Here is a 25818-nt window from a genome sequence, read left to right on the forward strand (position 1 = left end):
TATGTATTCGAACAGGAGAAGGTTTACTATTATCTTTCTGTTCATTAAGAAGTATGTCATAGTCGGATATTATGTAATAAATACTAGGAAAACAATAATGTAACTTTCAAACATCAATAAAGGTATGTATTTTCTTTAAGTATTGTTCAATGTATGTTATATAACTGTGATACGAAAAATGACGTTACACTACCCGGTGTTTCCGCCGACGGCCGGGGTGTGACACAAATAGTCCAACAATACACACAATTGTCTACACTAGTCTACATATCTAATAACCCACTACAGCATACATGGTGTCCTACAACACACTACGCCACATCTGGAAGATCACCAAATGAATGCACAGTTGTATATAATCAAAGGTAGGATAGACAGTCGAACATGTGATCTTACTCTAAAGCCACAACCAAACAAGGAACATGCAAGCAAGCTTAGATCCAGAGTTCTCAAGCTATCCTATATGACTACATACAACCCCTAGGGCTCTCAATTGGATGACCACGAACCTACTAATACTCTAACCCGCATATCACTACCCCTACTCCTTACGTTCTACCTTGCAAGGATATACATCGTAACACATAGTATATTAAAAGAATTCACCTGAATCGTAGAACCGGAGAAACAAAACAACCCTCTTAACTCCCCACACTGATTAGACTCGTGTACCGACTACCAACGAATATGGATGAAACCTCAATCAACAACCCAAATCCTTCAAGTTTGAATCAAGGTCAAACTAGTCAAAAGTCAATGGTTAATGGTCAACAAAATTTAACGGTTAGCACGTCAATGACCACCACATCATGGCAAGTCCTTGGCCACGTCCGGACAAAAGAGTCACATTGTTATGCATCCCCACGCCATGGTTTCGGCTAGGATGCTATTTCTTCATTATGAGCTTAATCCTTTCAGATCAAAGCTCATAACTTTAGATATACCTCTTTTCATTGACTTAATGGATAAAGTTTCCAAATTTATCCAATAAGAAATCACCAAAAATAAGATCTTGAACCCTAATTTCATTAAGATCTCTAAAGGCTAAGGTGTTGTTTGTTTTTTTGAAGCCAAAATGTTTGCAGTCTGCGGACCACATCTGCAAGCCTCTACGGCAGAAGAGGTGGACCAAATGTCTGGAGTCTGCAATAAGAAGACTGTTTGTTTTTAACGTTTGCAGCTGTTGAAATTAATTAATTTTTCAAACTTAATTTCACGCGGTAAACATTAAAAATGCATTTTCAGCAAAAAGAGAAAGAAAAAAAAAATATTGGCCTTTTTTTAAGGTTAAAATGAGGTCTGGAGACCTTTGAAGACAGTTCTCCACCGGAAAGACCTTGCGTAGACGTTTTTTGATCTGCGCACTTCCAAAAAACAAACACTCTGCGAGGGCATATGTCTGCGCGGCGTAAACAAAAGTGATTGCGCAGATCTTTACAAAAAAAAAAAAAAAAAACAAACAACCCTAAGACATTTTGCATAGGTACAAGAGAACCCAAGCAAGGAGCTTTTTCCGACTTAAGAGAATTCTAAGAGCCTATAAAGTGTCATAATAAGCTTTGGAGTTCCTCAACTCCAAGAACATCCATAAAAGGGATCATAACTAACCATAATGAACTTAAACTTGCATCTATAAGAACTAAGGTCAAGGTATGAAGTGTCTAACTCAAATGTCTCATTAATCTAAAGAAGATTATGAATATAAGCTATCTCCTTGCTTCCTTGCACCAAAATGGAGTCCCTTCTTCCTCGAGATTCACCAAAACCAAAAGAACAAGCTTTTCAATCAAGCAAACAAGCTCACAATCATGGATGGAGGCTAGGGTTTCGATTTGGAAAGGTGGAGGCCGGAGAGGTTGGCCTAATCCATGAGTTAAAGCCTTTCAATATGGAAGAAACCCTAATTTTCATGGGCTTAGGCTGTAGCGATCACCATGCCATGGTAGCATTCGGGCGCATTTCTCTTTTAAGAGATGTGTCACACCTTGGTCAATAACCTACCATGTTGTTGCATGCCTGGGCCAGCAACCCAAATTTCAATTTCAGTTCAACATCACTCTAAGCCCAAAGTCTTAACACCAAGTCCAAGAACTTTATTCCTTATGGTCCAAACCAAATCCTTAGAGACCCGGGGCCTTTACCAGTCAATGACCACCAGAGCCTAAAATATTACCTCGAAACGGGATGTTACAATTGGTATTAACGACAATGACTATTTGCTGAGTGATTTTATTGGTTATCAAAAGCTAATTTGAAAATTGATGTATCTTACTAAACCTGTCTGATAGTTCGTTTATTATTAAAACCCTAAGCTAATTTATGCATGCCCCTGTTAGTTTTCATCTAAAATTGGCTATAAGGGTTTTACGATAATCAAAATTAAATCCAATAAAAGGAATTTCAATTTATAAATTACTCAATCAGAAGTTGGTTGCTCATGTTGATGATGATTAGGGAAGTATTTGAGCACCGGGAGATCTATTACTGGTTTTTGCTTATCTCTTGTATATTCCTTAATCTCCTGGAAAAAAAAAAAAAAAAAAAAAAAACACAAGCAACAGTCTCTAGATTGCCTACAGAATTTGAATATCAAGCTTTTGCCTCAGTTGCATGCGAAGTTTGGTGGGTTGTGAAAATTGCTGAGAAATTTACGTGCTGACTTTTCTGGTGACATTATTTGTGATAATTCTTATGCAATTCAGTTGTCTATTAATCATGTCTTTCATGATAGGACAAAGCATATAGAAGCTGACGTCAATGCTCTCAAAACCTGTTCCAAAGAAGAGATTGCAGATATCTTAACAAATGGATTAAATGGTTACAACACAATTTTCTTTGCTGAAAATTAATAATGATAGATCCAGTCTAATTTTAGATTGAAAGGCAGTATTAAATGGTTCTCCTTGCTTTTTCAATCTAAATTTGAAATGGTTTAATGGGTATTTTAGAGTTGTATGGTTCTAGTTGTGATTCAATAACCTTCATTGTGTGATACTAATAAGAACTGGGCTTGTTTGTATTCTTAATCCTGGATCACAGAAAGTTGTTTGTGTGTTAAAGCATGAAGTAAAGGGGATGAAGGTGTCGCTTCTTAAAGTTTAAGAATGGGGGCTCATTTTAATAAAGTTTAAGGGTGTACGGATCCTTTTACCTTGTGGATTGACCTAGGTCCGACCTGATAAAAAAAATTATTCGAAAATCTGAAGTTTACAGCAAATACTACAAAGAGATTATGATAATCCCCAATTTGTACACAATTTGTCGAAATCAATGTCTTAATGACAATGAATTTTACCAAAAAGGTAAAAGTTTGTAGAATGAATTCCAAATTGTACCAAATTTGGGTATGTTATCTATTAATTCTTTCAACGGTGGACAAAACTGGAATCCAACATCAGTTAAAACGAAAACTACATGAATGGAGATAAACCACATAGATGTTGTAACATAATGTGGATAAAACAAGACAGCTACAACCTATAGAACTTCCATTGACATGTAAGAAATTGTAAAATAATGAATATATATCCAAATAAACATGTTATATCTATATAACAACAAGATAAAAGTATACATTTAATACATACTCAAATGGAAACATAGTAACATTAAGTCTACTTTTAGTACTTATCTAAGAGATACGAAAGGATGGGCAAGGAAACAAGGTACCTATTTAATCACCCCACCATTACTTTCTGTTATGCTGGGTCTGAAGTTATGAAACGCAAGCTTCGGGCAAAACCAAATGTTAAGATCTTTAAGGCACGGGAGGCGTTGTGGGATTTCTGAAACTGATTCCAAATCCTTAAAACCACTGAGTGTTAGAGAAACTATAGATGATGGAAGAAGAAAAGATGATGAAGTAGTAGTATTCCTCGCATCTTCTTCTAGTGCAAATGAAACCACTCCTGAATTTTTTCCATTTAAGTATAGATCAACTAGTGAGGTTGGATATCTCTGTGGGCCCCACTCTGACATGGCCTTCTTCAAGCCTCCTATATGGAGGGTGCTTAAATTAGGAGGCCACAACCCACAAGGAAAAGAGTAGTCCATACTTGGACAATCGTATATCCACAGTTGTTCCAAACATGTGAGACTTTGCAAATGCTCATGAGGAAATGACTTCAGATTCTTGCAGTTATAGATCTGAAGAGATATTAAGGAAAAGAGGGGATGAAAACCAAAACCTTTATTTGGAATGCGTTGTATGTTATCACAATCATTGATTATCGATTCTGTGACAAGGGATCGTTGCTCTTGAATTGCTGAGAAGGTCAAGGAAGTTATTGAATCACAACTACTAATCTCCAAGCTTTCAGTACTACTTGGACAATCGTAACTCTCCAGTGTATCACAGTTATGAAATATCACTTGTTTAACAGATTTCATGTTAATTCCCAAATTAACATCTTTCTCTCCTAATGATACCATCTTCTTACAATTATGCACCTCCAACTTCCGCAAACTCACAAGAATCTTGCATGCCTCCAAATCTCGTTCCCACAAGTATCTCAATTCATCACATTTTTCAATATACAGACTTTCAAGTCTCCCAAGATGTATTAAGTCTTCTCTATGTAGTTGAGTAAGTCCTTTAACATTCAATATTTGTAAAATAACAAGTGACGAAGACGCACCAATCATGCTTCTTAACACAACTTCGAAACATCGTTCTATATGTAAAACCCTAAGTGAAGGAATCAATCCAATTGACACTTGATCTAGTTTGGGGCAATCTTTTATAGAAATCTCACGAAGACAAGGAAACGATCTAGTAGGTCCTCCATCAACATCATGACTACTAGTTGCCCATCTCTCCCAACCATGCATATCATCAAATTCCAAAACTTCAAGTGATGGAAATGCAATGTCAACAAGAGAATTTGTAGGTGCAAGTAACTCAAAACCCAAAGTCTTCACCTCATTCATCCTTACAACAAATAATTTCCTAAGCGACTGTAGATGTCCAAGTGTTGGTAGATGTCTACTTCTACAACCACATAATGTAAGCTCAGTTAATTGATCAAATGAGGGATCGCTAACCCAACTAGGAAATCTTATTCCCTTGTAGAACAAAATCTTCAAGTTTCTCAACTTATGATGAGAAGGCCTTAACTCTGCAAGTACTTCATATTCAATCTTCTCATTTCGAGAATCATCAAGCACATGACTCCATATCAGCTCCAAAGCATCAAGACCTTTCTTTCGATGTAACTTGGCATCCTTTGCTTCTATTGGATCTAGAACTTTCTCGAGCCCCGAGATAGAAAGTCCACCTTAAAGATCAGAAAGGCCCTTAAGCTCGGATATTCTGAACCTGCTAGCTCCTGTAGTAATAATGACCTTGGGTAGAGTTTGTAGACTCGTCAACCCACCAATTCCTAAGGGCATCTTCGTCAACTTTGGAGTATCAGTTATGTCAAGATGTCGCATGTTTATTAACTTTGCAAAACTTTCTGGCAAGCATGATAACTCATAACAACCCCGAACCAACAAGCTCTGTAGATTATAAAGGTCACTCACTTGTTCAGGTAAACATGTGATTTCAGTATAAGAAAAATTGAGGTATCGCAAATGCTTGAAACCACCAATGGATTTTGGTAACTTTATGATACTCTGACTACTTAGGCTTAGCACCCTTAGGAATCGTAGTTCAGGAAGTAAATCAAAAAGAACACTATCCAATAAGTCGTTAGTTTTCCATCCAACTAACATTAGTAAGAAAGTTCGCAAACGTCTAGCTCTTTGTAATTCCTTGAACTTTCTAAATGATCCACATTGTGGACCTACAAGTGAAAAGTGACGAAACTTCTCAAAAGTTTCATTTGTATCGGATGCATCGATCTCATCATCCAGTCTAAAGAAAAACTCTCCTGCAACACTTGTAGCCAAATCGTTTATCAGGTCATGCATTGTATATCCCAATTCATCATCCATTGCATATTGAAAAAATGACCTTGACTTTAACTCTTCAAAATACTGATGACCTAAACTCTCCATTGACTTCATGCCTTTTGACTGGGATAAAAATCCTTCGGCCATCCACAGTAGGACTAATTCTTTCTTTTGAAATACATAGTCCTTGGGAAATAAGGAGCAGTATGCAAACAACAACTTTAAATGTGGAGGGAGATGATAGTAGCTTAGTCTTAGAGCCGGAAGAATCTCCCTTCCATCATCTATATACCATATATCACTATTCAACAACTTTTCCCATTCATAACCATTTCTATTTGTCTTCAAGACCCTCCCAAGTGTTTTCAAAGCCAAAGGCAATCTACCACATTTCTTCACAATACCTTCACCATGCAATTTAAGTGTTGGATGTTTGTCAAAGTTTTTTTCACCAAGCGCATGTTGGGCAAATAAAGACAAAGCAACTTCATTTGACAAAACCTGCAGATCGTAAGCTTCATCAGAGTCCATAACTAATGCAACCCTGGTATCCCGAGTTGTCACCATAAGTTTACTTCCAGGTAACCGTACAAGAGGACTTTGTAGGAGTTCCCATTTACTCCGGTCTACATTCCAGACATCATCCAAAACAAGTAGGAACCTTTTCTTTAAAAGTTTTTCTTTGAGTTTCACATGAAGCATGTCTAGATTAGAAAATCTATTTTCCTCCCCACCTACAGCTTGAAAAATAGCCTTGCTAATATTAAATACATCGCACTCTTCAGAAACACAAACCCATACCCTAACTTCAAAGTGATTCTTCACTTTCTCCTCATTGTACAAAACTTTGGCCAGAGTGGTTTTCCCTATCCCACCCATGCCAACAATGGAGAGTATCCTCACTTTATCATTATTCCCTAACAACTTCCCCAACAAAGCTTCTTTATCCCCTTCCCGACCCATGATTCTGGACTCATCAACCAGTGAAGTTTGCTCCAATCGTCTCTCTGATTGATTTGGCCTTTCAAAATTTACATTCACATTTAAACCCAGACCATTTCTCTCCTCCACAAGATCATGCAATTTGGTAGTAATCGCATTTAAATTAGAACTCATCTGACGACCATACATAATGTTACTAGGAGTGAAATTAGTACAACAAGTTGGGATGAACTTCAGTACCATACTAGTGTTGGCGCTGGCATGAGTTTCTTGAAACAACTTGCGTCGCCCAGCTTCGGTGGCCAAAGCATCGAGTACATCGTCTATCTCGTAAGCCAAATCCTGGAGATTGTTCACCCACAATTGAACAGATCTCTCTGTTATCTGTTTCTGGCCTGCATCAGCAAGCACAGCCTGGATGAGAGGCAAGGTTTTCTTCCATTTGTTTAGCTGAGGATCAATTCCTTGGGTTCGAGCAAGCTTCATCAAATCAGCAGAGATAAGCTTCTCACACAGCGTGGTGAGGACGGCAGTAACAACGATTTCAGCCATTGGAATTAGGAAAAGGAAAGATTGTTTCCTTGTTGATGTTTTGGAATTGGCAATGAAACGAAGGGGTTGACTTGAGTTTGTACGAGTACAGAGTATCGAATTTCCAATCCGGAAGGTGTGGTGCACTTTTATCTTACATTTTGAAATATAAATATATTTAGGAGTAAATTACAGAAATGGACCCTGGAGTTTGGTTAAAGTTATAAGTTTTGTGTAACTTTTGAAACCCTCATAGATTGTTTCCCTGTATTTTTAAACAATTACACCGTTGCTCCTTTTTAGCTAACATTATTAACCATTAACAATAAGACGTTAAGTCTTAAAAATAACCAATTGACCTTATTTTGTTTTCACTTATTTTGTCCTTTCTTTTAATTTAATTAAAAATATATATAAATAGAAAGCATCTTCATGTTCCCTCCTCCACTTGAAAACCTGGTTGTATCCAAACAGATCCCCTCTACACATGGGCGGTCCTACAATGGGGGACACTTGGGCAATTGCCTCCACAACAAACAAAATTCATTAAAAAATATGTTTGTTTTTTCAAAAAAAAATATATTTTAACCCTTTAAAATTATATATTTGGATTCATCAAAAAAATTTGCCCCCTATAAAATTGTTATAAAAAAAATTTGCCCCTTCTTTGGAAAATTCTTGAGTCCGCCCCTGCCTATGCATCACCCTCACGGTGAAGTTTTTTTTTTTTTTTTAGAATGTATTTTCTTTTTGTCATACACATAGTACTGGGATTATGAAAAATGTATGGATATTATGCTATTCCAAGACACCATATGACCAATAACCAAACTTATTAATCAACATCACTTTAAAGTTGATATTTTTAATACGGTTTTGATATGCAAATTCTAGAATTTGGGAATTGATTTATTGAAATAAGTATTGAATGGTTAGAAAAAAGGGCGGATGTAACTCCTATGATTCATTTTCTTTGTTTGACAAATAAAATTTGTTGAAGTATATTGAGTTGTCCAAAAATGATTTTGATATTTTCAACATGGTTTTGATATGCAAATTCTGGAATTTGGGGATTGCTTTATTGAAATAAGCATCAAATTTTTAGAAAACTTGACTTTTTGACTCCTTGTGATTCATTTTCTACGTTTGACAAATTAAAATTGTTGAAGTATAGTGAGTTGTAATAAATGATTTTTATGATTCATAAAGGGTGCATCTTATTCGTCAACTTGAGACCGCTTATCCCTCTTTAGCCCTCACATTCACTTCAAGCTACCGAAACTTTGTTACCATCCAAGCAACGTATTATTCTCTTTAGCCCTCACATTCACTTCAAGCTACCGGAAGGCTAGTTGAAGTCATGCATAACTTCACCTTTTTTTCACCATGTTGGTAAACATGTATTCATGAATAATAAGGATTCAACTCTTGCTTACGCTCTAAACACTCATTTTGTCTTATGCATTTAAGCTTCCTTCTTTATATTCAACTCTCCAATCTTTATTCTAGTTCTTTTCAGGTTATAATTGAGACGTGGAACCATAAAATTTTATTTGAATGTCAAACGTTCCATCACTAGAAGAAAATCACTTCATGATTCAGGTTGATCGCGAAGAGATTTAATGTCATAATTGTTTTGTCGTCGTTTAGACACTTTCACGACGTGTACGTAGTAATCACGGCATGACCCTTCGGTTCATGTATCTCTTTCACCAAAAAATTTCGGTTCGTATTTTGTTTATCAACAACTTGTCTCTTTTTCTTCATAAGCTTTTTTCTTTTGGTCTCATTGAGACTCACTTATGTGATACCAACTCATTGCCATTTTGTGTCTCAAATTTTTTCCATAACACTAGTACAAACCTATCTTTTGGTAACGGTTTCTTAAAACGGGGTGGTGTTGGTTTTCATATTTCTAGTCACTAAAGGTCATAAAGCACTTTCCAAACATATTAAGCATCTTCATAGCATCTTACTTTTAGCGTATATATTATTAGCCCACTTGCTTATGGGCCTTTTAGTCTTTAGCTCATTAGGGTTTTGTGTAGCTAATATTTATATCCACTTTCTTCTTTGTTGTCTTTATGCATTTTTACCAAGAAGGGAGAATAGAATCTAATGGTCTAAGGTTTTAGCAACGCTCAAAGTTGATTATGTAAGGAAGTTTTCGCAGTCATTTATTTTTCGGGTATTAGGGGTGACAAGGTCGCCACTATTGATATCACCGCAAATGATGGTGTACAAGACGAAATGTCAGCCATTGGATTGACAAATCTAATTAACAGATAAGGTTTTTCTCAGCCATATAGATTGGGGTAAAAAGGCATTAGCGGCAACAACAACAATTTGTTACCGCTAAAGCTGAGATTTCTTTTAGCATATAAACAAACTAATAAAAAAAGAGTTAATAAGTCTATGTTAAATATGTAAAGAAACAATTGTTAATCTTATCATTTCTTTAAACTAATAAAAAAATTAATAAATCGTATGTTAAATTTGTAAAGAAACAATTTTAATCTTATCATTTCTTTTTACTTCGTACTCCAATGTCCAACTCATCATAAAGAATGGTTGTCTCATTGTTTCTTTATGCAACCTTTGGATTTTAAGCTTTCAAGTATCCCTTGTTTAGTTCCTAGGAGGATCTAATCTTCTAATTCATATGGGAGGATCTCATCTTCCGGTTCATCTTGGAGAGATCTCATCTTGCAACTAACAATGAATTAAAACAAATGAGCCATCATTAACAAGTGTAATTTTATGTAGATAATCTTTATTCCTCATCTTAAAAACATATCCATATCGATGGAATTGATAAAAATGGAATTCAAACTTACTTGAATTTTCTTGGCCTCCTTGAGCTGCAACACAACCTGAGAAATTGTAGGTCGGTCTTCACGAGTTTCTTGCAAGCATTGATATGCAATGGCTGAAAACTTGAACAACGCTTGTGGTTTAATATCTTTGCTTATTCTCTGATCAATAATATTGCCTAGCTCTCCATTTTCGTAGCATGTCCGGGCCAAATGATGGAGGAATCGCCGCTCATCATGGTAACATGAAACACACGCCAGCCTTCCACACAAAACCTCAAACAAAACTACACCAAAGGAAAAGACATCTGACTCTTTCGTTAAGAAACCTGTTTTTTCATATTGTGGATCACAATAGCCATGTGTGCCGGCAAGGTTAGTGATCACAAACGTGTTCTGTTGATTTGCTAGACCTATCCTAGACAACCCAAAATCAGCAAGTTTTGCATTCCAATTCTCTACCAACAAAATATTGGCGCTTTTGATATCACGATGTATTATTCGGTGTTTTTCTGCTATGTGATTGTGAAGATAGTCCAATGCAGAAGCAACATCAATGCATATTTTCAGGATTTGTAGCCATGATAGTCCAACCGCCATAGAAGTGTCACGTAAATATGTGTCGAGGCTTCCATGTCTTGCATACTCATATACAAGAATCATCTCCTTGTTATCATCACAAAACCCTATAAGTCTTACAATGTTATCGTGTTGATACTGTGAAAGCATCGTGAGCTCGGTGTGGAACTCCTTGTTACCTTGTAATCCGGAGACATCTAGACGTTTTACAGCAACTATCTGGTTATCATGATCAGCCCAAGAGAGGATTCCCTTGTAGACCCTTCCATATCCACCTCTCCCAATGACATTTCTTTCATTGAAGTCTTGGGTACAACTCTTTAGGGCCTCGAGGGGGATTTTGGGTTTGTTTGGCTGATTCATCCTGGACATGACATGATTTCTGGAGCTAACCTTTAAACGTTTTACCAGGTCTTGATTTGAACTATCAGGGTCGAGTGAAAGTATACTACGAGTATACATGTCTGCAACCAGTGTATGTGCATTCAATATCTATACACATATACAATTCACTAGATATAAGTAATCGTCAAATGAATCATTCGAAGGAAGAGAGATATCCAGCATTTACCTCAACTTCCAACTCAACGGATTGCTCCAGACAGACAGCCCTCAAAACCTCAAACAGAACAGCCTCAGTTTGATAAGCTTTTGTGAGACGGGTACTGACATTAGAAGTAAATATCTGCAATCAGGAATACAAGGCAAAATGAAAATATGACAACCAAGAAGATGATTACCGATCAACATTGTCAGCATTTTGCAATCTTTTAATGTAGTTTTCATAATAATGCCAATAAAAGGCCTGCATTCCATTAGCATCACTGTTTCTTTGTCTTCCTGTTGCTTCTGCGTCTTGCTGAATAGAATACAAAGATGGACTTCATAATATTAGGAATTAAAGTAAAAAATGATGCAGCGGCCATTTATGCACTTGCTCAATTTCAGAAAGGAAACTAATGATGAAAAACAAGACTGACATAAATTTTAACATTCTTGGAATGCACCAATTAAACGTTTTAGAAAGATCTATCATATATAATACTTCATAGGGAAGCAAGGCCATGTTGACATCCATCGACACCGTTTTTTGAAGATTCCAATGAAGGGAAGACACACTTTTTTGCTATCAAATTGTAGACCAGAATGAGGCTTCAATAGGACAATAATCATAAAGCATAAAATTTGAGAAATATAAATATTTTGACGACATATGTCACACAAAAAGAGGAAATGAATGTTTAACAGCCATCAATAAAAGGTACATTGTAACAAACATCAGGAGAGTTCCAAGAACAAAATATAGTTCAAGGTATGTTAAACACAGAAAACTTACAGATATAACTCATTATTTTTTCCGTAATAGAGGGTGCGTAAAGTTTGAAGAGATTTTTGGCATAATTTTAAATTCAGTTGATTGAAATGGGCTAAGGTCTGGTGTGCAATAGACATTGACATTACGGTTTCCCTTGTTGCTAAACTTGCACTAATTAAATTCATTTTCCTTCTTAAATTCATTTAGATTAATTAGTTGTGCAAAGAAATTTGGTTTGCTTTTCAAGTTTAAGATCAACAAAGGTCCAGGATTCCTAAGTTATCAGTTTGAAGTAGACACTTTTTTAAACATTTCCCTACCAAACTTCATTCCTTCTTAGTTTCAAATAAACATGCAAAAAGAAACAGTAACCTAATATTGATTCATTTCAAAATGCTCAGCTCAAGAACAAAAAAAGAGTGGGGCCAAGAATTAGAGCACAAAATATGGAAAAGGAAGAGAAGATGCACCTTTTTGAGGCCATGAATTAGGGCAGTTTTGAATTGATGAACACTACCACCACCATTTGGTAGTGGATCTCGTTTGTGAGCTCTCTGGAGGGCATACACTCGACCTGATGAAATTGTTTATCAAAATTAAGTTGATTTATTCCTTAAGAATGTAGGCACTCACATTTACTACACACTCCAATGCTTGGAAGCTCCCACATAGCCTTTATAAAATTAATACTAGTTGTCATACAATTTATCAAAACACCTCATCATGCTCCTGATTGATAATTTCGTATTTTCATTTACATGAATACATTCCTCCCTTTGATTTGGTTTTGAGAAAATGTTTTCCATTTTCCTAACTACAAAACTGAGCAAGTCTTCCCTGTTGAATATTCTTCTGTATAGCTTTTATTTGACACAAATTTTAAAATGTATGCATACATTGTATACCGCCAAAATCTAGAGTACAATTTTTTTTTTCCATTAAACTCTTACTAATACACCCAGAAAGAATAACTATCATAGCCTTTCACTCTAGAAAGTATGGTTTCTATAAAATTTTGCAATAGGGTAACTCATAAAGAATCTTCTTCAAATTAGCTTCTTTCTTTGTATGATCATCAATTCAAAACTATTGATTTTATTTGAAGCTAAGACATGACGTAGACCTTTATGACATAACTCAGTAAAAGCATAGTCAAACAATACATGATACAATACATGCTTCAAGGTTGTAAAACCCATTCATCCTACGTACAACCAAACTCAAAGCAAACAGCTACAAACAGAAAAAGTGACTTACAAAGGTAGGCAGCCCTTGGGTTGCTCGATTCAACTTTATCAGCGTATAAAGACAAAAACTCTGGTCCAGCTGCCCATGGAAGCTGCATTAAAAAAAAAAAAAAAAAAAAAAAAAAAAAAAGGTTTTAACAGATTTTTTGGCATGACCGAAAGTTCAGTTGTTTGAAAAGCGTTGAGGTATGTGTGCAATTGATCTCCCCACTATATATGTTCCACCTCAGGAACTTTTGTATGTTGATGCTTATGGAAGAGAATTTTATGTCATCACCTTATCCCTGTAGAAGCAGCTAAATGGAAGTACTAGAAATTTTGTTTTGCAGAATACACCTCCCACACTAGATTTCCGCAGTTTCTAAACTTTCCTTATCTTTGGTACTTGTGTTAGTTAAATGTCTAGAATACTTTTGTCCATATAACCTGTGAGTGGAAATGTAAATGGAGTTGCTACTTGAGTTAATGGCCCAAGGAATTTGCAGTTGGTTTTCATGTACAAGAACTTCAAATATCTTGCCTCGTTAAGTCTATGAATCAAGTTAGATCTATTGAACTTTCCATTATCAAACTTATTTCCCTTCTTGATATAGATAACATTTTAAAATGAAACAATTACTACAAATGTGGAGAACAATTTCCACCATCACAGTGTTAGTGTGTTTCAAAGTGCTCGGAAAGTGTTAAGGCAGAAAGTACATTGACATGGAACCAAAGAGAACACATACCTTTTCTAGGCGACGAATTAAGGCAGTCTTGAATAGACAAACACCAACACCACTTGATGATGGATCTAGCATGTGAGCTTTCTCAAAGGCATAGAACCGACCTGATTATGTATACAAAAAAGTTTCATGATGCCACTGCATGTGTGTAAACAAACAAAGACCACACAGCATTTAAGTAAACACAAAGTAATGCTTCAGTGGTATACTTTTTCACTATATGTAATCACTCCTATATGTTTTAAAATATTTATTTTGATCAAATAGGAACTCTACCTTTGACGCAGAACAAAAGCAAAAATATAAAGAAACTTGAAGTATTTTGTTACTGAAATTTTTAAGATGTCTCTAAAGGCTTACAATGAACCCTTTCTAAAGGGTGATGCTAGATTTGAAAACTGAAATCAACAATAAATCTACTAAATAACCTTCTAAATAAGAGAGGGAATTTCAAAAAATAAGGAAAATAAATATTTTGTCATTAAAACAAAATAAAATAAAGACGGAAATTATTCAAAAATTTGGGAAAATTGGAATTTGGGGGCCAAAGGAGTGGAATTTGAGGGTCGACTGAAGGGCAAGTCAATGCTGACTTGTCAGGAGCTTCAGCCTATTGATTCGTTTCCGTTGATATATTGTGTGGCTCCGAATTCCTTACCGATCAATAGTTATTCCCGTTTCAAGTTCAGCCTCTTTTGGCCCCATTTGTCTTTCTCCCATTTGTCCATAAACCGCCTGATCATCTATGTGCTCCGCATCAACCTTTGGTAGATTCGCACTCGGCTCCAAAACAACTATCAGCCACCACAATGACAAGGAAATTTTTGAAAGCTTACTTTCATATGGTAAAGATCTTTCTTCATCTCTTTTTACAAGGAAAAGAGGGGTGGTATCCCACAAATTATTTATTTCTTGTTGAAATGGCTTAGGCTAATAATGAGGTTGATTTATTCCTTAGGAAATTGGCCACTTACATTTTGTAGACCCTTTAATGCTATCACAAGGTGAATATTGCAAGCAAATTCAAACCTTACATTTATACAATTAATATTGTTTGCCATACAATTTACCAACTCAAATCAACATTTCTCCTGGCCAAACATGTCATTTACAACAATGTGTTCCTAATCCTCCCTTCAGTTTGGGTTGACAAACTTGGCCATATTGGGAATTGGAGTTGAAATATATTTTTTCCTTCTTCTTAGTTAATTGTTTGTTGATCGAGTATTTTGTCTAGTATCTTTACGCGACTCAATTTTAAAAACGTGCGTCCCTATATATATACAACTACATCAAGGTTTTGAAAACTGGACTGGACATCGAACCGGTCATGTTACTGGTTCGATGGTTCAAGTGGTCTGACCGATTGGATCGACCCTAAAAGTTGGAAAAACAATGTGTGTGTGTGTCTATATATATATATATATATATATATATATATATATATATATATATATATATATATATATATATATATAGGGTTGGGTTCATTCAACAAGGAACCATTTTAAACCTTAAACCAAATGAACCAATCTTTTCTTAAGTTTTAGAGCAAAATTTACATTAAAAAAAAAAAAACTAAAAATATAGATATTAATAACTTTTTATCCTCCACTCATTGATATCAAATTTGATAAAAATAAATAAATAAATAAAGATCTATACATATTTACAATGTGAAATCTGAACAAATTCACACTGTGAATCTGTGCAGATTCACACTATGAATATGTGCAGATTCATACTATGAATTTGTCTAGATTTATATTGTCAGTTTATATAAAATTAATGATTTACAGTGCAAATTCACATCATTAATCTGAACAGATAAAAAAGTAAAAAAATTTATCAAATTTAATATCAATGGAAAGAAGACAAAAGTTATGAATTTCTATATTTTTAGAATCTTTTTTCGATAAATAATAAAATCTAAAACATAAAAATAATGGTTCATTAGTTCTATGGTTTACAACGGTTCCTTGAAAACAATGAAAATGTTTTAAAAGTTAAAGTTGAAAGGAAATATTAAAATCTAATCTAATAAATTAAGATTTTTTTATCACATGTCATAATCTTATTTAATTTTTCAAATGTCATTTTATAGTTATTTTGAACTATTTTTTTTTTTCCAAATGTAGTTTTATGAGTTTCTTATTTTATTATATTCCACATAATATTTTAATGTAATAATTATAATAAATGACTAACAAATGGATATCAATTTCATTAATTAACTTATCTTCTAATTTCAAAATTTTATAATTAAAACTAATTAGTTTCATTTGTTTATTTATTTAAATTAATTGTTTAAAATTCAAAGATAAAAAAAATTCTAATTTTAATAATTCATTATGTTTCTTGTTCGCTTTTAAATTTAAAGTTCCCAAATATTTAAGTTTTTATATTTATTTATTTTTAAATTAACCTGTGTAATACATGAGTTTCACAATTAATTAATTGATAAATAAATAAATAAAAAATAAAATAAAATAAAAAAGTAGAGGGACAGCTATATAAGTAATAAGATACAAAGAAGAATGGAAACTATCCGAATGTAAGAAGTATGGTGGTGTGTCTTGTTTATATAAGCTTCTCCTACTCACATCATTTGTGATTAGTATTGGCATACAGCTCAAAGAGAAGAGAATGGAACATGTTACTAAAGTGGGCTTCTCTTTATTTAGATGGCCCAAAGTTTATGTAGTCTTTTTAAATTTTATATTTGGTAAACTTAGGTTTTGACTGGTTCAACCAAGTCGGTTTTGACCGGTTTTTGACTAAACCGGTGGTTTTTTCCGTTACATAAACTGTCGGTTTTCTAGGCTAATAAAACCGGATTCCTGACCGGTTCCGGTTGAACCAGCCGGTCCGGTTCTGTTTTCAAAACAGTGACATACATATATATATATATATATATATATATATATATATATATATATATATATATATATATATATATATATATATTCTACTGCACTCTAGCTTGTTATTATATATTGGGGGCTTACATAGGTAGGCAACGCTTGGATTTTCTGAGTCAAATTCGTCTGCAGCACGAAGAATAGGAGCAATCTCAACAACTGATGAAGGTACTACGTCAAAGGGCATAATATCCGGCCCACTTAGGTTACCAGCTATAAGTTTTTGGCGCTTGTAAGCCATTGGTTCTTCAAAATTCTAGAATACCTGCTGATAAGATAAATTTTTTGAAATTAGTAAAAACCACAGACCGAGTAGCGCATTTCCCCACATAAAAAAATAAAAATAATTTGTATCCACGGTGAATATGAGGATTATGAACTTACGAAGTTACTGAGCATCAAACATCCACGGCACGAAAAAAAAGCTTCTGATCAAAAACATACTGCCGTAGAGTCCCATCGCACCAGCTTTCTAATACAGAATAATCTACGAGAGAGTTGGTGAGATGCGGACAAACATTTATATTGAACCTTGTAAACAAAAAGTCTTTTGGTCGATGATAAAAAGTCGTTGGGTCCACGATAAGGACTTTGGGTCCATAAGCCTTCAAGTGGATTGCAAAAGCCGTGTGAACGTATTTCCAAATAAAATTTTATCTTATTTTATTATTAATGCATAAATTTATTAGATTACATTATAAAAATCTATACATTTTGCCCATGGAATTTAAAGCCTTTTGTTGGGAATGCACAGGGCCGAACACAAGTAATAAAAGCTAGGGGGGCAAAGCTAGAATTTACAAAAAAAAAAAAAAACATATAAACATGTTTAGTTTGGTTCAAAATTGTTACAATTAATAAATACATTTTTAAGAAAACTAAATAAACAGTAAAGCTTAAAAATAACAATAAATCAAACTAATATATATCTTTACTATCTTATAAAAGAAATCTAACTATTTCTAAAAATAGATTGATTATAATAATATTATTTTTTTAAGACGTCCAAATGATGAAGCTGATAGTACAAGTAACCACTAATAAAATAATATTAAATTTTAACCACATTTTGAATTCAAATATTTATCATCAAATCTCCTTATATTTCTCAACAATTTGATATGGTTCCCTCAAATCCCGGATTCATTCAAATTTTGAACCCTTTTAGATATCCTTAAATTTAGCATGTTGATTCAAATATCCCTCCAATCGCATATACCTCTTTGTTCCCTCCTCTGCTATAAAGCCCACCGTCCAGGAACAAAAAATGACTTCATCTCCCAAATAACGCCATAGTTTGATTATTTTGTCTTCGACATGTACTTTCTTTTGTAAAATAACATTTTTGTAGAGGAAACATATCACCGAAAGAATTTACACGCCCCGCCGCTTTGCGCGGGTACACTGCTAGTATATATATATATATATATATATATATATATATATATATATATAAAATGTATTATTATGAGTTCTAGATATCCAAAATCATACATAGTCCAACTTTATATATATATATATATATATATATATATATATATATATATATATATATATATATATATATATATATATATATAGTTGAGTCACCCCGCTTCGCGGGGTCGGATATGTAACCAAAACATAATTTACTGTTGTAGATATGTTAAACGTACGAAACATTAAGCATTACATTAAACAGTAGTTTACGTTACATAGTATTGAACATCGGATTAAACACTAATTTACCGTTGAAGATATGTTTACCAACATATGAAAATTCAACGTTACGTAGTCGATATTACAAAAATACGGATATTAGCAGCGTTAATGGATTTATAGATGACCATGACGATTCGGTTGTTGGATTAAACTAAAAATTCAACGTTACCGTAGTCGATATTACAAAAATATGGATATTAGCAGCGTTATATGTGGGGAAGATCTTTCAGGATTTTGGAATACGCTTCTATGAGGATGTTGAAAGTTTCATGCATGGCTTTGAAGGAGTCCATCATCATAGCGGTTTCTTTATCGATATCTTTAATGAGTTCGGTGGTGATGACGTAGTGAGCGTATTGTAGAAACGATGGTGATTCTTTCAGAAGGTTTTGATTTATGGTAGAGATGGTAGCGTAGGTTGTTTGTACCATAGCGATGTTGTTCTTCATGGTGTTTGCCTGCTCTATTAATTGTGTGATAATGTTTTCCATCTTTTGTTTGTTGGTAAGTTAAGGAAAGTGATCGTTTATATAGAAAATGTATGGGTATGAGATAACTTTTTTTTTTTTTTTTTTTATAGATTTATGGAATCTTAGATAGGTATATGATGGCCTATCTATTTGGGTAGATCATGGCGAGTTTAGTTTATCTGTCAGTTTTTTTTTGGTGCATGGCCTTAAAAGAAGCATTATATATTTTGTTTATTCGATATGTCGGTAATATATGGATGTGTGTGGATATCTGTGTTAACAATTAGAATAATATATAGTCAACAGAATTAGGATAATATATAGTAAACAGACTGGTCAACCACGCCATATATTTCTTAAACATGTTTACATTTTTGCAAATAAAAGGATGATGATAATCAAAAGACCTGACGTTGTGCAAAAGAGCAAAAGAGGTGGTTGTTTTGGCGTGGTCCGTTAGTCCATGTATGGCTGATCATCTTCTGGAATCTTTTTCATCTCCATTTTCAGCTTCTCAATGATCGATTCAGTCTCTCTCTTCAAGCTGTAGATGATTTGGACTGCTTTTGCTCCGTCGTGTATGCTGGTGGTGAGAATGGCTTTGGTCTGAAGATAGTTCGGATACCTCGGACGGCAGTTCATTTTCTCCATTATTTCATTCCTCAGCTGTTCGTGTAAGAAGTAGTCATTCTCCACGTTTGCTAATGTTGTTTTTTCTTCTTCCGCCTGATGGATGAGGAGTTGAATGATCTTTTTCATTTCTGTAGGTTTCATATTTTCAAGCTCACTGGATTTCTTTGCACTGATAGTATGAATAGATGGGATATGGAATGGTGATGAGGTTAGTAGATTTATAGATGGTGTATTAATGGTCATGACGATTCGGTTGTTGGACTTAAATGATTCATGATTTCGGAAGTGATGTAAAGACGACTAGAGTTATGGAAAGTGTGTATGTGTATTGATGATAGTGAAGTGGTAGATAGGAATAGTGTGTTGTCTTTAATTTTTTTCTCTTTTCTGTTGCTTTATGTTTGATGGGTGGAATAAATGTTTGGAACAATGGTCAATCTTTGATTTTAAAGATATTGTGTTAGAGTGATTCATGATTTTGGAAGTGATGTGTATTGATGACAGGAAGTGGTGGATATAAATAGTGTGTTGTGTTTAATTTTTTTTTTCTCTTTTCTGTTGTTTTATGTTCGATGGGAGGAATAGATGTTTCTGACAAAGGTGAACATTTGATGGTTCAAGATCTGTACGGAAACATAAACTCATAATTTCCCAACATCAACATTTCATTTATATATGAAACAGTTGGTTTTTCATCATACAGATTACACATAAATCCTCACTACAATAACTCTCAGCTCTCTAATGAACAACAAGAACAAAATCAAAAGAATATGAACTAAAACCCTAGTACAAACCCTAAAACTATAGCGAACAATTTTTGTGAGAGAGTGAATCTATAATCTGAACTACACAACTGAAGGATAATCAACTTTATATACACCGGGTCAAACCCGGATCCAAGTTAAACAACCCGCGTAGTAAACACCTGAAATAACAATATATACCACAACATTTTTCCTTTATAAATGACAAGTTTGTATTATATATAACCTTTTAACACCCCCTCTCAAACTTGTCAATTTATACAAATTTATTTACCAGAAAACAAATTTACAAGACCAAGTCTCTTTGACAAGAACTCATGCTGAAAAAAACTTAATGACTTAGTTAAAATGTCTGCATTTTGATTAGAAGAATTAATCTTAACTAATTTTAAAACATTATTTTCAAGTTTTTCTCTTACAAAATGCACATCAACCTCAAAATGTTTTGTTTTTTCATGAAAAACAGGATTTAAAGCTAACTTAATAGCAGATTCATTATCACAAAACAATTTAACAGGAGTTAAACTTTTGAAACCAAGATCACTTAAAACCTTTAAGACCCACAAAACTTCACATGTTACAGAACCCAAAGCACGGTATTCAGATTCTGTTGATGACCTGGACATTGTGCTTTGTTTCTTACTTTTCCAAGAAATAAGAGTGTTTCCTAAATAAACCAAATAACCAGAAACAGATCTCCTAGTTGTTAGACATTTGGCCCAATCAGCATCCACATAACCAACAACATCAAAACTATTAGATTTAGAAAACAAAACACCTTTACCAGGACAATTTTTCAAATACCTTAATAATCTGAAAGCAACACTTAAATGTGATTTTCTTGGCTTATGCATAAACTGACTTAATACTTGGACAACATAACTAATATCAGGTCTAGTAACAGTGAGATAAATCAATTTTCCTATAAGTTTTTGAAACTCTATTATATTAGTTATAAGATCAGTATTATCATCACAATCTCTGTTAAACACAAAATTGACTTCCAAAGGAGTTTTAACAGGTTTGCATGCCAGCATACCAAATTCATGTAATAACTCCAAACAGTATTTTCTTTGATTTAGACATACACCATTACTAGTAGACAAAACTTCAATTCCCAGAAAATATTTCAACAACCCTAGATCCTTAATTCTAAACTGTGACTTAAGAAATGATTTTACATTTTCAATTTCAACACAACTGTTACCTGTTAGAATTATATCATCAACATATACTAACAAAATAACAATGGTGTTATTTTTTGAGCGAACAAATAAAGAATAATCATTTATACTTTGAACAAAACCAAAAACCGACAAAGAAGAGCAAAGTTTCTCATTCCACTTTCGTGGAGCCTGTTTTAAACCATATAAAGACTTCACCAATTTACAAACTCTACTATCATTTTTAGTGTGATATCCTTCAGGTAATGTCATATATACATCTTCTACCAAGTCACCATACAGAAAAGCATTGTTAACATCCAATTGATAGAGAGGCCATGAATTATTAACAGCTACACAAATCACAATCCTAACAGTAACAATTTTAGCAACAGGAGAAAAAGTTTCTTCATAATCTATTCCCTCTCTTTGATTCTATCCTTTTGCAACTAATCTAGCTTTATATCACAACCTCACCATTAGATTTGTATTTTATTTTATAAATCCACCGACAACCAATAGGATTTCTGTTTTTTGGAAGATCAACAATATCCCAAGTATGATTCCTATATAAAGCTTCCATTTCCTCATTCATAGCTTTGATCCAATTTGGATCAGTTGAAGCTTCAGAATAAGTGCTAGGTTCAAATGTTTTATTAAGATTAGAAACAAAACATTTACTATCATTAGCTAACAAAGAATAATTCACAGACTTTTCTAACCCATATTTGTGTGAACTTTCCACAACAAAATCATTAAATCTTGTTGGTAAACGAACATTTCTACCAGATCGTGTAGTACCTAATGAGTGGTCATCAGAAAGATTATTTTGTTCTAAGATACTATCCTCAGACATACTAGATGAACTAGGAACATCCACAACATTCTGTTGCACATGTGCCATGTCACTTTGGTTGCTGACCTCATCATTGGAGGTCTCATCCAAATTATGAACTGCTTCATTACCTTCAGAATGAAGGGTTATTCCTAAATCACCTAAATCATTATTTTCTTGAAGATAACTAGACAAATGAAGGTCATCACAGGAAAATGGGTCACTTGGATTATTAAAACTAGTAGTTTTATCACCAGAAAAAGAATTAAGCTTGAATGGAAACACTGATTCATAAAATTTGACATCCTTGGAAACAAAAAGAAAATTTGAATCAAGACTCAAAACCTTATAACCTTTTTGTTCCAAAGAATACCCAAGTAAAATACACTTTTCAACATGTTCAGAAACTTTATCAAAATTATTCAGTTTAGTTGCAAAACAAAGACAACCAAAAACACGAAGTTTATCAAAGCTAGGACAAGATTTATAAACAAGTTCATAAGGAGAGGCTCCATTTAAAACAGAAGTGGGAGTTCTATTTATCAAAAACACAAGAAAAAACTTCACTTTTAGACTTAAGTAAATAAATCCAAGTTGCCCTAGTGAAATCATCCACTATAGTAAGAAAGAACTTAAACCCTTCTGAAGTGACCACTTTATAAGGACCCCACACATCTAAGTGAACAAGTTCACCTAAACAAGAAGTGACATGTTGACTAGTGGGAAAAGAATCCCTTGTTTGTTTAGCCTTATGGCAAACATCACAAGGAGGTAAAGATTCATTTTCAAATTTAAGATGAGTTTTTAAAGAATTCAGAGCTTGGTCAGAAGGATGACCAAGTCTATTATGCCAAGTTAATTTAGAAACATAACACATAACAGAATTAGAAGTAAAAGAATTACCAGAAGGTACACTATCAACATAATAGAGACCTCCAGTTTCACTACCATTCCCCACCATCTCCTTTGAGTGTAAATCCTGAATTTTGCAACTATGTTCATTAAAGACAACTTCACACTTATTATCTTTGCAAATTTTGTGAACCGACAATAGATTAACATTAAACTCAGGAACAACAAACAAATCAAATAGAGTTAAAGAGTTTGAGATATTTAAATTTCCAATTTTTTCTATTTTAGCACAAGTTCCATTAGGGTGACTAACAAGAAGGTTAAGCTTAGACACATCCACAGTATCATGCAAAAGAGATTCTGATGCTATCATATGTTGACTAGCACCAGAATCAACAATCCATTTATTATCATTATAAAATGAACCACAAACATTAAACAAGCAAGTACCTGCCATATTGGAACTGACAGATGCTTCCTCATTGCACTTTCTTTCTCCTATTAGACTAAGAAACTTGGCATATTGATCCTTAGTTAGTTGAGGAAATTCAGATTCTCCAGAATCATTTGATCCAGGTGTAACAACAAATGAGTTTGCTTTAAAGTTTTTAACTTGACTATTTTGATTAACATCACTTCTAGGTTTATAATCCTTTGGATATCCAATTAGTTTATAACATTTCTCAATAGTATGTCCTTTTAGACCACAATTTTTACATTGAAGGCTTGAACCTTTGCTTTTATTATTAGAAAATTTATTGTTGAATTTACTATTAAAAGCACTAGGTTGACTCTTAGAACCAGATTGGGAGTCATTAGAAAGAGATCCATTTCTTTGAAGAGACTCTACACGAGGTATAATTGAAAAAGCAGTTTTCACATTAGGAAGTGGATCCATAAGCAATATATGACTCTTAACCTGATTATAAGACTCATCTAAACCACTCAGAAATTGCATGAGTTTCATTAGTTTAGAGTGATCATTTAGTTTAGCTGTAGCCTCACAAGTACATTCTGTGAGACTAGTTAAACCATCAAACTCCTTCCATAAGGCATCAAGTTTATTAAAGAAATCAGAAACAGATATACCATTTTGTTTTAAAGAATTAATTCTTTGATGAACATTGAACACAACAGACCCATCAGCTTTATTATATGTTTCAAATAAATTTTCCCAGATTTCTTGAGCATTATCTGAATAAGCATGACTAGCATAGATTGAGTCACTAATGGAAGACAATAACCAAGAACACACAACAACATTAGCTCTTTCCCATTTAGACTCTTTGATTTTTTCAACATTATCCTTTTTAAAGGTACCATCAACAAAACCTAGTTTGTTTCTAGCTTTAAGTGCCCTAGACATGGAGCTTCTCCAAATACGAAAATTTTCATTTCCAGACAATTTCACACTAATAATAGTTGTAGTAGCATTATCAGAAGGATGGACATAGAGAGGATCATCAAAAATGATTGAATCATCCTTTCCACTTCCACTTGGAGATTCAGCAGAACCAGCCATTTAAAAAACTTATCAGTCAATCAATTAGACAGACAAACTCAAGACTGAAGCAAAGCACAACAACAGCCAAATAGGAAACACAGAACAACAATTAGACACACAAAAAAACAGACTCATGTATCGACCTAAAGTCCAGATGGTCACCACGTTTGTTGGGGCCCAAGACAATCAATACAGAGTCAAGAAAACAAAAACTATCGAACAAAGAAGAAGGAAAAAAATATAACTGGTGTATACAAAGCACCAGGATCTTCCAATCACTGAATATAATTGAGAGAAAAAAGGAACAAGAAAATCCTCACAGTGCTTTATAAGACGGGATGAAAAACAAACCGACTCTGTTTTTCCGTTCCCAACATAGGGTTGATCGGTGATGAAATCCGACCCCTAGTGAGTTATTTCAGACAACAGATTGATCAATTGATGGATTGTCGTTTATTGCGAGTTCCGATGTTCCACTATCACACGGCCAGAATACAAATCAGGTTCAACCACCTGCAATGAACCACAAAAAAAAAACTCACAGTACCAAGATCGAAGAACAATAAAAAAGAAAATGATAAAATAACCTCAATCGAAGAGAAAAAAACGATTGATCAACAGATCTAGTAACAGATCTAAAAGAAAAAGAACATAAGAAGTAGAAACAACCTCTTATGACGTCTTCAGATGAAGTATCCTTCGATGAGCACCAATTGAAGATATAAACCTTCGATGATCATCAACCACGAAGATGAAGAACCCTAAAGCTCTGATACCATGTACGAAAACATAAACTCATAATTTCCCAACATCAACATTTCATTTATATATGAAACAGTTGGTTTTTCATCATACAGATTACACAGAAATCCTCACTACAATAACTCTCAGCTCTCTAATGAACAAGAAGAACAAAATCAAAAGA

The 25818-nt window shown here is 34.0% G+C and overlaps 1 protein-coding gene and 1 pseudogene across 3 annotated transcripts; both read right to left on the reverse strand.

Moving 5' to 3' along the window:
- Positions 1-3523: 3523 nt before the first annotated feature.
- LOC145041113 (putative disease resistance RPP13-like protein 1) lies at positions 3524-7524 on the reverse strand (annotated as a pseudogene).
- A 2234-nt stretch (positions 7525-9758) lies between these two features.
- Positions 9759-17485, reverse strand: LOC145041121 (putative serine/threonine-protein kinase PBL1). 3 transcript variants are annotated; one of them, XM_078989060.1, is made up of 9 exons: positions 17353-17485; positions 17056-17236; positions 14051-14151; positions 13333-13414; positions 12546-12649; positions 11501-11619; positions 11332-11425; positions 10206-11252; positions 9759-10080 (listed from the first exon to the last, which is right to left on the reverse strand). In XM_078989060.1, the coding sequence occupies exons 2-9, from the start codon at positions 17207-17209 to the stop codon at positions 10054-10056; spliced, it is 1728 nt and encodes a 575-aa protein (XP_078845186.1). In that variant the 5' UTR covers positions 17210-17236; positions 17353-17485; the 3' UTR covers positions 9759-10053. The 3 variants fall into 3 exon arrangements, with proteins under 3 accessions (XP_078845186.1, XP_078845191.1, XP_078845201.1); XM_078989065.1 differs by having other exon boundaries at positions 17056-17233; positions 17353-17481; XM_078989075.1 differs by lacking the exon at positions 11501-11619 and having other exon boundaries at positions 11332-11445.
- Between the last annotated feature and the right edge of the window lie 8333 nt (positions 17486-25818).

The sequence above is a fragment of the Lactuca saligna genome, chromosome 1, assembly GCF_052625555.1.
Source record: "Lactuca saligna cultivar CGN05327 chromosome 1, ASM5262555v1, whole genome shotgun sequence".
Taxonomy (NCBI): domain Eukaryota; kingdom Viridiplantae; phylum Streptophyta; class Magnoliopsida; order Asterales; family Asteraceae; genus Lactuca; species Lactuca saligna.